Source organism: Bos javanicus, chromosome 17 (genome assembly GCF_032452875.1).
Source record: "Bos javanicus breed banteng chromosome 17, ARS-OSU_banteng_1.0, whole genome shotgun sequence".
In the NCBI taxonomy this organism is placed as follows: Eukaryota; Metazoa; Chordata; class Mammalia; order Artiodactyla; family Bovidae; genus Bos; species Bos javanicus.
In genome coordinates this window covers 66814317-66828187 of record NC_083884.1, presented here as the reverse complement: position 1 = coordinate 66828187, position 13871 = coordinate 66814317, and the positions used below count along the sequence as shown (strand labels likewise).

At 52.0% G+C, this 13871-nt stretch overlaps 1 protein-coding gene across 3 annotated transcripts in view; it reads left to right on the top strand.

Moving 5' to 3' along the window:
- TPST2 (tyrosylprotein sulfotransferase 2) overlaps window positions 1–13871 on the top strand; it is a 53845-nt gene that overhangs the window by 1622 nt on the left and 38352 nt on the right. The window contains exon 1 of one of the 3 annotated variants that reach the window (XM_061385207.1): window positions 11351–11815. The exons of 1 other annotated variant lie outside the window; for it this stretch is intronic. In XM_061385207.1, coding sequence (XP_061241191.1) covers window positions 11805–11815 — 11 coding nt within the window. In that variant the 5' untranslated portion in view covers window positions 11351–11804. Of the gene's footprint in view, window positions 1–11350; window positions 11816–11843; window positions 12015–13871 lie in introns of those variants that run through there. One more of the 3 variants, XM_061385206.1, reaches the window with a different exon arrangement.

Genomic DNA, 13871 nt, shown 5'->3' with positions numbered 1-13871 from the left:
ACTCACTCTGGTTTAGTAGTGATGTGGTCTGGGCGAGTCATTCCCCTGCACTCAGCCTCAGTTTCCATGACTGTGAAATAAGGTTTATCATGTCACTTGTGAACCATTTTAACCCACTGACTCCCAATTGTACTATTATTTACTTAATATATGTGTTTATATCACCTTATTTTTTTAAATCTCATGTAATTTTTTAAAATCATAGCCTTATTGAGATATAACTCACATACCGTACAATTCACCCATTTAAAGTATTCAATTTAGTGGTTTTTGAGATAGTCACAGAGTTGTGCAGCCGTCGCCAGTGTCTAATTCTAGAACATTTTCACTGCCCATAAAGAAACCCTGGGCCTATCAGCGGTCACTGCCAATCCCTCCTTCCCCCAGCCCCTGGCAACCACTAATCTACTTTTCATCTCTATGGATTTGCCTATTCTGGACATTTCCTCTAAAAGGAATCATGCACGATGGCCTTTTATGATTGGTGCTTTTCACTTAGAATGTTTACAAGTTTCATCCATGTGCTAGTATGCGGTACTTTATTACTTTTTAATTTTAGTATTAAAAAATATATTTACTTGGCTGCGCCGGATCTTAGTTGAGGCATGTGGGATCTTCAGTCTTCATTTCAGCAGGATCTTTAGTTGTAACATGTGGGATCTAGTTCCCTGATCAGGGATTGAACCCAAGACTTCTGCAGTGGGAGCATGGAGTCTTAGCCACTGGACCACCAAGGAAGTCCCTATTTTAGTAGCTCATTACTTTTTTTTTTTTGGACTGAGTAATATTCCATTGCATTGAATAAATCATATTTATCTGTTTATCAGCTGATGGGCATTTGGGTTGTTGCCATTTGGGGACTATTATGAATAGTACTGCTGTGAACATTCCTGTACGAGTCTTTGTGTGGCTATGTTTTCAATTCTCTGGGGTACAGCCCTAGGAGTGGAATTGTGGGGTCATATGGTAATTGTTCGTTCCACCTTTTGAGGTCCCACCAAACCGTTTTCCAAAGCAGCTTCGCTGTTTTACAATCCTATCAGCAGCAGATGAGGGTTCTAATGCTCTTGAACAAATTTAGTTTTCAGCAGCTGAAATCTTCCAAATCACTGGCTTTGACCCCTGCTAGTTAGAAGTTAACACATGTGAAATTAATGCACATGAAATTTACACAGGTGAAACTGAAGCACAGGAAATTAAGCTCTTCCTTAGCAGAGTAACTGGGAACTCCGGGTACTCTGAGGAAGGGAAACAGATCAAGACTGGGGCAGTTAGGTGAGTCCATGTGCACCGTGACCTCCTGTAACAGCCAGAAATATTTGCTGAGGCTCCTCCTGCCAGATCCTGAGTGGGACCAGGGGAGGCCGTGAGGAAAGGAATCCCGGGGCTTGCAGTGCCCACCCCAGGACCCGGCACACGATCCGGTGGTGCCTTCAGGGGCCTCTGTGTGGGCTGAAAGGAAAGGGGGATGGCTCAGACCCCCCCACCCTAGGCCAGGAGGAGTGCCTTGACGGCTGAGGCTCCACGTGGAAGCCAGGGACACCTCTGGAGGGTTTCCTAGACTACAGTCCTGGGGCTCAGAAGTGCAGTCTGGCCCTCAGTCCTGGGGCTCAGAAGTGCAGTCTGGCCCTGCCTGTGCTCCACCCCATACCCCCGTGACGTCCTCTGGTGGCCACGAGGTTCCCTTATCTTGCATTCATGCTTAGTCTCGTCCGACTCTTTGCAACCCCATGGACTGTAGCCCGCCAGGCTCTTCTGTCCCTGGGATTTTCCAGGCAAGAATACTGGAGTGGGTTGCCATTTCCTCCTCCAGGGGATCTTCTGAATCAGGTATCGAACTTGCGAATCCGGAGTTTCCTGTACTGCAGGCAGATTCTTGACCGCCTGAGCCATTGGGGAAGTTAGATATACCCTAAGTGGGCCACTGCTTATTTCCAGAGACGCCCCCCGGGCCTGAGGCCAGCAGTCCTGAGTGACGGCCACCCGTGTCCCTCTTTTCGATCATTGTTCCCACACCTGGGATGCGCACCACGTCCCTCACGCTCTTTGTCTTTGGATAAGACAGGGCTGCCCAGGAAGAGCCCAGGTCAGAAGGCCCTGGTGTTGTGAGACCACAAGGGGGCTTGAAGGTCACCAGTTCTTCCTGAGGTTCAGCCTGTAGTCCGCTGGTTCAGGAACCTCAGCTGGCATTGGGCTGTGTATCCCGGGGTCCCAGCCACCGACCTCGTCCCACCCAGGCAGCTGCTCTTTGGGAGGGCCGTGGAGACGCGGCCTCCTGGTGGCCGTGTCCAGTCCCTCCTGCTTTTGTTCACTCGTGCATTCTTTCCCTCCCTCAGCCTTTTAAAATCCTGAATTCTGTGCATGGAGAAGGCAGCCTGGGAAAATGGAAACTGGGCTGTGGTGGCTAGGCAAGGGGTTGCCCCTTGCTGGGCCTCAGTGTATCCCACTGGGGAATGGGCGTGGACTGAATGCAGTAGCACCTTGGGATCTGTAAAGCGCTCAGGTGCGTTATCCTCATGACTTCGTGGGTCAATTTGTAGCAAGAGTAACAGCTCAAAAGCAGCTGATACTGACCCGAAAGCCCGGGTGTGGCAGTTGTGGCTTTGATCTGCCAGGCGGCGGAGTGGAAACCTGTCTGGGTAGCAGGCTCCAGGCCTCCCTATTTGCCACCTGTCCCAACTGCCTGCAAAGCTCCTCGCTCTCTGCAGACACATCTGTTCTGTCTGGTTCCAGGGCAGGTTCCCGGGTGCCTGCTGCTTCCCACGCCCCCTGCTTGGGTCTTCTCCACCCCGGGCTTCCACAGCCCCAAGGAGAATGTCTGGGCCGCCAAGTGAATTCCCACATCGACCAGGCTTTTGACGCAGGCAGCTGTGGCCAGAGAGTGGGCTGGGCCATCGCATCTTTGAGGGCCCGGGCCTGTGTTTGAATCCTTCCAGTTCCACAGGAGGGCGAGGTGTTCCCTGGCTGACTCCCCAGTGCCTCAGTTTTCTCATCCGCAGAATACAGGCGCAGCTGGAACCTACTTCCTGCAGGTGTTAACGGGAGGGCTTGGGGGTAAAGTGCCCACCCTGCTACCAGGGGAAACGCCAGGCCCCTGGGGTCAGACGGGCTCTTCAGAGACACTTGAACGTGTTGCTTTGTGAGACCAGCTTCCCCGTCTGTCCAGAGGCAGTGATTATAAATACAGTGTCAACAGGGCTCACTGAGTGCCAGGCAGTGTTCTAGGTACTTTCTGTGCTTGAATTCACTTAATTCTCCCACTCGTCCTCCGATACTTTGACGCAGAGGCACAGAGAGGCAAAGTCATTTGCACAAGGTCACCCAGCTGGGAAGTGGGGAGAGACAGGGTTTGAATCCAGAGTCTAGGCACTTTTCCTTTTATCCTTTTACGTGCTGGGTATTGATTGCTACGCGGCTTTCCTCTAGTTGCAGAGAGTGGCAGCTTCTCTTCATCCCGGTGCACAGAGTTCTCGCGGTGGAGCACAGGATTTCTGGCTCTAGAGCCACAGGCTCTGTTGCTATGTTGCTGGGGCTTCATTGCTCCGAGGCAGATGGGATCTTCCCAGATCGGGATCGAACTCCTGTCTCCTGCATTGGCAGGAGGATTCTTTCCACTGAGCCACCAGGGAAGCCCCCAGGGTCTACACTGTTAATTACCATCTTACCTGCCTCTCAATACCCTGTCTTCATGCCTAGCATACAGAAAATCTCAGTTGCGCTTATTACATTATTATAGAATTATTCTTAGATATTTCATCATAAAATTTATCATAAAATTACTGTATGTTATTAATGTTCATCCCTTTTTCTGCCCTTCTATGCACACTGCTTCCCGGATGGACAGAACACGCAGGGCTTTTGGCTTGTGAGGTCTAGATTTCTCCTCCCCACCTCGGTGTCCCTCTGCTCCCCCTAGTCTCATAAACAGCTGGAGGCTGGGCAAGAGCTCAGAGGCAGCTGAGTCCCAGCTCTGCTTCCAGAGTGCTGTGTGACATTGGACAGAGTGCTTGCCCCCACTGAGACTCCGTTTCCCCACCTGTGAAATGGGTAGGCAGGGCTGTAACAAGCTGCCAGTCAACGGCTTCACCCCACAGGGTGGCTCTTGTATACTCCCACGATGTTTTATTTTACAAGGAGAAAACATTCGAATATTTTTAGAGAATGATGCCAAAGCCTCCCTTCTTAGGGAAACTCAGGAGCTTGGGCCACACTAGAGTGTCCTGAAGCTGCCCCTTCGGTGTCCTGGGCTCTCTTGGTTTCTTCCCGCCGTGCCCCAGCATTGAGGGTCCCTGGCCGAGTGCACACCTTCCGGGCTCTGAGGACCCCAGGGGTCTGCCTGGGTGTCATTTGAATGAGCACATCTATTGCTTTAAATACGAATATATATTTTAAACCACTGGTTTCAGTGTTGTCCAGGAGTTCCTCCAGCGCTGCTTTTCTAGGTCATCAGAGACTGAAGCCTCTTACCTCTTCTGCTACTGTAAACTTTCAAGGCTTTTTTTTTTTTTTTTTTTTAATGTGGCTGCTCCAGGTCTTAGTTGAGGCTTGTGGGATCTCTAGTCGCGGCATGTGCGATCTAGCTCCCTGACCAGAGATCGAGCCTGAACTGTCTGCATGGGGAGTGTACAGTCTTAGCCACTGAGCCACCAGGAGAGTCCCCTCAAGGCTTTTAACACAGCCTTGTCCCCATCCTGCAGTCCCTCTCTGGGCCCCAGGGTCCGGCCTTACCTGGTCCAGGTCCCTGACTAGCCCACAGGGTTATTTGGGGGCCAGGCAAGGTCTCTCTAGGGCTTCCCAGGGGGCTCAGTGGTAAAGAATCCAGCTGCCAATGCCGGAGATGTGAGTTCGATTCCTGGGTCGGGAAGATCCCCTGGAGGAGGAAATGGCAAGTCATTCCAGTATTCTTACCTGGGAAGTCCCATGGATAGAGGAACCTGGCTGGCTACAAACCATGGGGTGGCAAAGAGTCGGACACGATTGATGGAGGCCCCTCTGCCGTGAGGACTGGCGACTGTGTCTGCCCCAGCACGTCCACGCCGCCTCACAGCTGCTGGAGCACCATCCCATACCCTCTCCCTGTCCTCACAGGGTGCCAGAGAGACACTTCTCTATTGACAGCTTCATTTCGCAGAAACTGACACTCCAGTCACTTCCCTGAAGTCACTCAGGCCTGAGGTGACAGCACCAGGATTCGAACCCACTCTCCCCAAGTCCAGTCGCCGCCGTGGCAGGTCAGCCATCCACCTGTCACTGCACAGAGAGCCACGGGGCGATGTCTACAGTCAGCTGCACCTGGTCCTGGGCCACACTGGGCCCTCAGTAACTTTCTAAATAAATAAGGACACGTGGCAAGTTCTCAGCCAGATGCTGGGGTGCAAGATTCAGGAAGCCACCAGGTCCCACTTTTCCCAGAGCACATGTTCCAGTTGAGGCGGCAAAAAGAAAAAGAGAAAATGACATCTCTGACCTGAGCTGCCCAACTGGGAAACTGGGGCTTCCCAGGGTGGCTCAGTGATAAAGAATCTGCCTGCTAATGCAGGAGACACAAGAGACGCCAGTTCCATCCTTGGGTCAGCAAGACCCCCTGGAGAAGGGAATGACAATCCACTCTGGTATTCTTGTCTGGAGAATCCCACGGGCAGAGGAGCCTGGTGGGCTACAGTCCATGGGGTCACAGAGAGTTGGACATGACTACGTGACTGAGCACACACCACACCTCTCAAACTTGAACACTTGCACGAATCCCCTAGAGATCTCGCCAAGGCGCAGATGCTGACTGAGCAGGTTGGGGGCAGGCCCAGCTCTCAGGGGACTCCAGTGCTGTTGTCTAAAGACCACACTTGAAGCAGTGACAACCTAGATCAGAGGTCAGGAAACTACAGCCCATGGGCCAAATCTGGTCCACAGCTTGCTTTTATGAATAAAGTTTTATTGAAACATGAAATAAAGTTTTATTGAAACCTAGACAGCATATTAAAAAGCAGAGATGTTACTTTGTCAACAAAGGTCTGTCTAGTCAAGGCTATGGTTTTTCTAGTGGTCATGTATGGATGTGAGAGTTGAACTATAAAGAAAGCTGAGTGCCAAAGAATTGCTTTTGAACTGTGGTGTTGGAGAAGACTCTTGAGAGTCCCTTGGACTGCAAGGAAATCCAACCAGTCCATCCTAAAGGAAATCAGTCCTGGGTGTTCATTGGAAGGACTGATGCTGAGGCTGAAACTCCAATACTTTGGCCACCTGATGCGAAGAGCTGACTCATTTGAAAAGACCCTGATGTTGGGAAAGATTGAGGGCGGAGGAGAAGGGGACAACAAAGGATGAGATGGCTGGATGGCATAACCAACTCGATGGACATGAGTTTGAGTGAACTCCGGGAGTCGGTGATGGACAGGGAGGCCTGGCGTGCTGCAGTTCATGGGGTCGCAAAGAGTCAGACGCGACTGAGCGATTGAACTGAACTGATTGAAACAGGGCCACCCTTCTTCCACCTACCACAGCAGGGTCCAGTAGTTCTAACAGAGACCATACAGTCCACAGACCTGAAAATGCTGCTGCTGCTGCTAAGTCGCTTCAGTTGTGTCCAACTCTGTGCGACCCATAGACGGCAGCCCACCAGGCTCCCCTGTCCCTGGGATTCTCCAGGCAAGAACACTGGCGTGGGTTGCCATTTCCTTCTCCAATGCATGAAAGAGAAAAGTGAAAGTGAAGTCGTTCAGTCGTGTGGGATTCTTAGCGACCCCATGGACTGCAGCCTACCAGGCTCCTCCATCCATGGGATTTTCCAGGCAAGAGTACTGGAGTGGGGCACCATCGCCTTCTCCAGACCTGAAAATAGTTTTTTAAAAAAATCACTAGTGCTTTTTTTAGGAAGTCTATTGAATTTGTTACAGTGTTGCTTCTGTTGTTTATGTTGTGGTTTCTTGGCAGGAACCATGGAGGGGTCTTAGCTCCCTGACCAGGAATTGAACTCACAGCGCCTGCATTGAAAGGTGAAGTCTTAACCACTGGACTACCAGGGAAGTCCTGAAAATAACAACTATTGGGCCCTTTATGGGTAGTCTGACTACCTCCATCTACTCATATTACTCAAGTAATAGTGTTTTGTGATTTGGTGAATATAAGGTTATCATAAAAAGGATTGCTGTTAACATTTGAGGGCCTCCTGGGTACTTAGCTCTTTAGGGGTAGTTCGGTATTGTATCCATTTTATGAGTAAGACAGACTGAGGCTCGGATTGGCTGGGTCACAGATGCAGAGTCTAGGGGGCCAGGAAGTGGGTGAGGCCAAGTGGTGCCAGGTGAGTACATTCTTGTTACATCAGAGCTTCTGCCTGGAAAGTCTTCATGGAGCACAGAGGTTTTGTTTTGATTTCATCCCATCCGAGGGCACTCGGATACCTTCACTTCTTTGTCTGTTCTCCCGTTGAGTCAACAAATAATCCATGCAGCTGGTGCTGGGAGTTGGGGGCCTTGCTGACCACTAATGTCGAGGGGACGTGGGGAATGCCCAGTCCTGTGCCTTCCAGTGGAGGAGGCAGTGAGCCTGAGAGGCCACTCTGGCTGCTAAGCACCTGGAGGAACCTGACATGGGCTTGGGAGGCAGTCAAGGAAGGCTTCCTGGAGGAGGGGGTACAAATTGTACCAGTAGGAGTTAGCTGAGTTGAGGAGGGCAGGAAAGGTTTTCTAGGGGAAGGGAACCACAGGCACAAAACTGGCGTTGTTGGTTTGGTACAGCTCACAACACTGAGATTTTTTTCTGTCTGTGTGTGTATGTTGGGGATGAGAGAATGTTAAAAATTGGCTGTGTCAGAAAACCTGGGTCTACCCTGGCGAAGGAAAAAGTTTTCCTCTCCAAGTTCCCCTCTACCTTCTCATGGCTTCCTGGACAGGGTCTGCTGTGGGTGCTAACTCAGTGCTTGTCTCCAGGGAGTCCTATGGATGAGCAAAGAGCAGACCCCCCGCTGGGCTCCTGGGGGTGGGCTGTGTGGGGTGGTCCTTGGGCTGGTGGCAGCCTCAGCCAAGAAGGAGAAGGATCGCTTCCTTTCCGTGTCTTCTTTGCAGTCACTTTTTAATTAGGGCGTGTTGTTAACTGAAGGTGTGAGGGGGCAGAGTTTCCTTTGAAAATGTTTTTAACGATACTGAATTCATTTAACCAGGGTATCGGGTAGACGGCACCAAAGGGGGTTTGGGGTGTAGCTGTTGTCACCAGGGTGGCCCTCGGCAGGTCAGAATTTGGAGGGGAGCCCCGGGGCAAGAGTAGGGGGAAGCTGGGAGGGGGCCAGACCCGCAGCAGCCTCCCCCCCCCCCCATCTGCTCTTTCCCTGAAGTCCCAGGAGCCGGGGCCGAGGGTGGGGGTGGGGAAGAACCCCGTTAGCTGTGGTGGTGCGGGGTGTGCGTCCCCGGTCGGTGGCCGCTGGGGAGCCAAGCTTCCTGTTCCAGGCAGCTCCCCATGGCTCTCACTCCCCACCGGCCGCTGTCTGCCGGGGTCTCTATTTCTGCCGTGCCCTGCCTCTCTTTTCCATCCCTGTCTCCCTCTTGGTTTTGGTCTCTCCCCTGACTGTGTCTCCCCTCGTCCCTCTCTCGCCCTCCATCTCTGGCCCATCTCTGTCTCTCCGCATCCCCCCCACCCCCGTCCCTGTCCGTCTGTCTGTCCTCTCCCTCCCGACCTGGGCTACTGGGCTACTTCCCCTTCCCCTCCCCCACGCACACACCCCGATGTGCTCTTCCTCGCTCTCCTCTGTCCCACTTCCTTCGGCCGCGAGTGACATCCTCCCTCAAGGCCCATCAGAACCCCCCGGGGACCAGCCACGCGTGCCCCGTGGAGGTGCAGGAGCCTTGGGGTGAGCCATGTTGGCTGGGTGAAGAGAGGGGGCACCAGGGAGGTCGGGAGGGCGGCCGAGGCTGCTGTCCAGGGTTCACAGTCGGCCCCCCAACCCCAGGAGGGGCCCCCCTCGCCCCGCCCAGCTGACCCAGGGCTTCAGGGAGGAAGAGGAAGCTTAGGTTGACGGCCCGAGGGCGGATTGCTGCTGTGGGTTTGATTTGGGCTGGGGCTCCGTCCCCTGGGGCAGCGAGGGTTTTGTTACCCTGGCTCCCAAGCAGAGGTGCAGGTCCGTGGGTGGTGCCCCCCGGGCAGGCACCACATGGTGTGTCCCCGGCTCCCCTCCAGCACACAGTAGGCCAGTAGGGCATGTGAGAGTTTGGGGGTGAAGGGCCAAATCAGAGACAGTCCAGCCTCTTCCTTCCGCCCACAGGGAAACCTAGGTCCAGAGAGCAGAGGTGATTTGCAATTTGCTCAAGAGCGTGCCCACGGACTTGGAACCCAGAGCCGCATCCGGGGGCCCCCACCCTTGGCAACCGGACGGCGCGGGTGGGTGTTCCTGGTGGCCTTGGGTCAGGGTCACGTGAAAACCATCCCTGAGGAGGTGGGAGACTCACTTTGAGGCCACCTTGGCCACCTGCTGGGGGCCCTGGACCCTCCAGGGAATGACACACAGCCCCGAGGTTTGCAGAAGGGGTCAGGGCTGTGGAGTCTGAGTCACTGACCTCCCAGCGGGCAGACGGTGGGCTTGCTTTCAGCCTGGGGCTGCAGCTGCCGCAGCCTTGGGAACCTCGGTCCTCCGCTCACGTGTCACCCGCTCTGCCCTTGGGTCGCACAGAGGATTTTGTTGTAATCACAGGCATTCTGTGGGTTCTCTGGGGAAACCAGAAGGGAAAGACGCAGCTCTGCCAAGGAGGGAAGGGGCTCTCCTTGCACGAGACTCCAGTGTCTGGGGATCCGCCCCTGCCCCGCTCCTGCTTCCCCTCCCTTCCTGAGAAGGTTGGTGGGAACACAGCACCTTTGAGCAAGCAGCAGCACCCCCCAACCACCGAGGGCTCTTCCTCCACAGCTGGCTGCACACCACGCCCAGAACCCCCACCCAGCAGGTCTGGAAGGGGCCCAAGAGTTTGCATTGCTCACACGTTCCCAGCTGCTGATTTGGCTAGACAGACCTCTGTGGGCAAAGCGATGTCTCTGCTTTTTAATACGCTGTTTAGGTTTGTCATAGCTTTTCTAACAAGGACCAATCATCTTTTTAATTTCATGGCCACAGTCACCGTCTGCAGTGATTTTGGAGCCCAGAAAAATAAAATGTGTCTAGCAATGTAGGTTCAAGATTCTGCTCCACCACGTACCTGCCGAGAGTTCTGAGGCAAGGCCTTTACCTCTCTGTGCTTCGGCTTCCTCGTCTGTCAAATGGGATAATAACAGCACTGTTTTCGTAGATAAGCTGTGAGGATTAAATGAACTAATACGTGTAAGGTGCCTAGAACAGTGCCCAGGCATGGAGTAAGCAGTATACACATGCTTGCTGTTATTACAGTTACTGCTCTTACTTTTATTACCATTGTCATTTCCATCCACCCCCACATGGTTCTGCAAATGAATTTTTTGTCCAACCCAGTATATACCTAGATGTATTTTTTTTGTTGTTTTTATAGGTACTATCTCACTCTGACTTTAGAATCTTCACAGTATACCTTGATTTTTATTAACATAAAAAAGGAAAGGATCGCTGGTTTATCTAGATAGACTGGGTTGGGCAATGTTCTTTTAAGAGGAGATTTATTGCGGGATTTAGCTCACCCAATTACAGGTCAGACGCACTTGAGTTAACTTGGGCACAAGCGGTGTGACCTTGGGCCAGCCCCTTCTCTTCTCTGGTTTTCAGTTTCCATCCCTGTGAAATGGGCATCCTCTTAGTGACTGTCTCTTGGGTTCCTGGCAGGATTAACACATGTGTTTATGTGGTGCCTGATGCATAGAAGTGCTAATTCATAGCAATCTGGATTCTGTTGTTTACCCATTTTACAGATAAGGAAACTGAGGCTCACAGACATTCAGGGACTCTTCTCACAGCAGCATGCTCCCTGAGTCTGTTTCTGGTATTGTCTGGGCAAGTCTGCAGATGCAAATACTTCCGACAGAGTCCCAGGCCCCTTCAGCGCCCCAAACCATTTTTCTTTAAAGAAAAGCTATTCACTCCCTCTGAATCTAGCCCCCAGAAGTCAGTGAACCGTGAGGAGACGGTTCTCCTCATGGGTTCCTCCCTCTGATTTTTAAAGTGTTCTTGTTCTTAGCAGCTCTTGGAGCTCTTTAAAAGTCTTCCTCTTCTGTCTGCTTCGGGAGCAAGCAAGAGGGAGGGTCTCCCAGTCCTGGACTGTGTGTGTCCACGAGGGAAGCAGGTGGGCAGGTTGATGTCCCGGGTAAAACGAGATTCCCGGGGATGTGCTGCCTGCAAATGGTTCTCTTAAAACCCCCACCCAGGGATTTCCCTGGTGTCCCATGGTTAAGAATCTGCCTGCCAATGCAGGGGACACGGGTTCGATCCCTGGTCCGGGAGGATTCCACACGCCTCGAGGCACCTAAGCCTGTGAGCCACGACTGCTGAGCCCACGTGCCAGTACTGAAGCCCGTGCACCCTGGAGCCCATCCTCTGCAACAAGAGAAGCCCCTGCCATGAGAAGCCTGGGCACCGCGATGAAGACCCAGCACAGCCAGAAATAAAAGAACAAACCTCACCCATCCCCCCACTCATACCCCAAAGATCACCTGCAAAAGACTCCTCTTACCTGGGAACTTACATCAGGAAGTGTTCGTGACCTGCTCGCTTTGTTCCTGGTCAAGCCTTTCTGCCTCACTGGCTCTCGGCCACGGCAAAACTTGCACAGCGAAGACATGCAATCAGAAAAACCATAAACTACAATTAAGGGGCAGGGGGAAGCTCGTCAAGGACTTTTCTAAGCGTAAAGTATCGGAACAGCCTTATGACCTTTGGGTAAGGACAGTCTCCGGGTTAGCTTTCCGTGAGGAAAACTCCGATCCACACACCCTTGAGGGCAGAAGTGAGAGTGCTTAGCTGGCTCCAGCTGTCGCTGTGAGTTTTCCCATGAGACTTTGGGAATCAATTTTGCTTAGTTTTATCAAAACAATTAAAAAAAAATCATGCTGGGGTCTGTGAGAAGACCACGTGAATGGTGAGTATGCCAAGGTCCCAAAGGGCCTCTGATGTGTCTGAATCAGTTGTTTGTGAGTGGTTGAATCCTGGTTTAAAATAGTTAAAGGTTGGGGGAAGAAAAGGGGGATTGATTGGCTTAGATAAACAGTTAAGTCCGAAAGTAGATTGCCTTCAAGTGTGACTGCGTTTGGGTGCTTCACCCTCGTAGGACACTGTCTCTCTCTCTCTTTTTAAAATTTTATTTATTTATTTACCTTTGGCCTTGCTGGGTCTTGGTTGCTGCGTGGTCTTTTCTCCAGGGGCAGCGAGTGGAGGCTGCTCTCTGTGGTGTGTGGGCTTCTCTCATTGCAGAGCACAGGCTCTTGGTGCGTGGACCTCAGCAGTTGCAGCACGCGGGCTCAGCAGTTGCGGCTCCTGGGCTCTAGAGCACAGGCTCAGTAGCTGTGACTCACAGGCTGAGTTGTTTCGTGACATGGGGGATCTTCCCGGAGCAGGGATCGAAGCTGTCTCTCCTGTCCTGGCAGGTGGATCCTTTACTGCTGAGCCACCGTGGAAGCCCGACACGATGTCGTTCGTTCTCTGTCTCACAGATGGGCTTTTTTTCCTGTGGTGGCTTCATTCTCAGACCTGCTCTCCCCTTTGACGTCTCCAGTCATTCGTCCTGCTCATTTAGCTCTAAGAGAACGGGTTCTCTGATTCTTCTTGCAAGCCCTAGGACTGCTTCCTGCTCACCCACCTTGAGTCTCGTGCCCGTCCATGAGTGTCTGTGCCCTTTCGTTAACCAGACCTCAGCCACTGGTCTCGGGCACGGGGTCAGCCCGTCCCGGTTACCGGGGTGGGGAATGCACGCATCCCAGCAGACAGACGCCCACAGCACCAGTGGTGGGGCAGAAAGGAAAAGGGAAGGCAGGGTTTATGTCCTGGAGGAGAAAGTGGAAGCAGCCGCTGCCGTTAATGGAGGCTTCAACCTGCTCCAATATGGCATGAAGGCCTTTATGTGTATTTATCTGCTCTCCTCTTTCACTGGCAAGGAAATGAGGCTCAGAGCGGTTAAGTGACTCTCCTAAGGTCACAAAGCTGACAGGTGGAGAATTCAAACTCAGCTCTATCTTTTTGCAAAGCCCATGTGTTCATGGCTCCCTGATACCAGGGGAAACTTAGTGATCTGCAGAGAGAGCTCAAAAAATATGAATGCCTGGGGCAATGCCAAGCTCTGTGTTAAGGCTGGGACTAGAAAAAAATTGTTCTTAAAGACTGCAGGACCCATCAAACCCTGATCCCCGTCCTCCCTGCCGTAGTCTCTGGCAACCACAATTACAGTTTCTGTCTTTATGATTTTGATGACTCTGAATACCTCATGTAAATGTTGTCCTACAGTATTTGTCTTTTTGTGACTGGCTGATTTCACTTAGCATAATGCCCTCCAGGCTCATCCGTGTTGTAACATGTATCAGGATCACCTTCCTTGTTAATGCTGAGTGACATTCCGTTGTGTAAATACCCCACATTGTGCACCTCTATCCATGAACCCTCGGGTGGCTTGCACACTTCAGCTGTTGTGAGTAATACTGCTGTGAACGTAGATGTAAAAATACCTCTTTGAGACCCTGTGTTCAGTTCTTCTGGGTCTTCTGGGACGTGGAATCAGCGTGGGCCATATGCTGATTCTTTATTTTTAATTTTTTTCCGAGCCTCCTTACAGTTTTTTCACAGTGCCTGTACCATTTTACATCCCCAGCAAGTAGTCACAGATTCGTTTTTTGACATCCTGGCCAACACTTGTTATTTTCTGTTTTTCTGGGTTTTTTTTTTGTGTGGGGGGTTGTTGGTTTGGTTTGGTTTTACACCAGCCATCCTAATCGGTGTACAGTGGCAA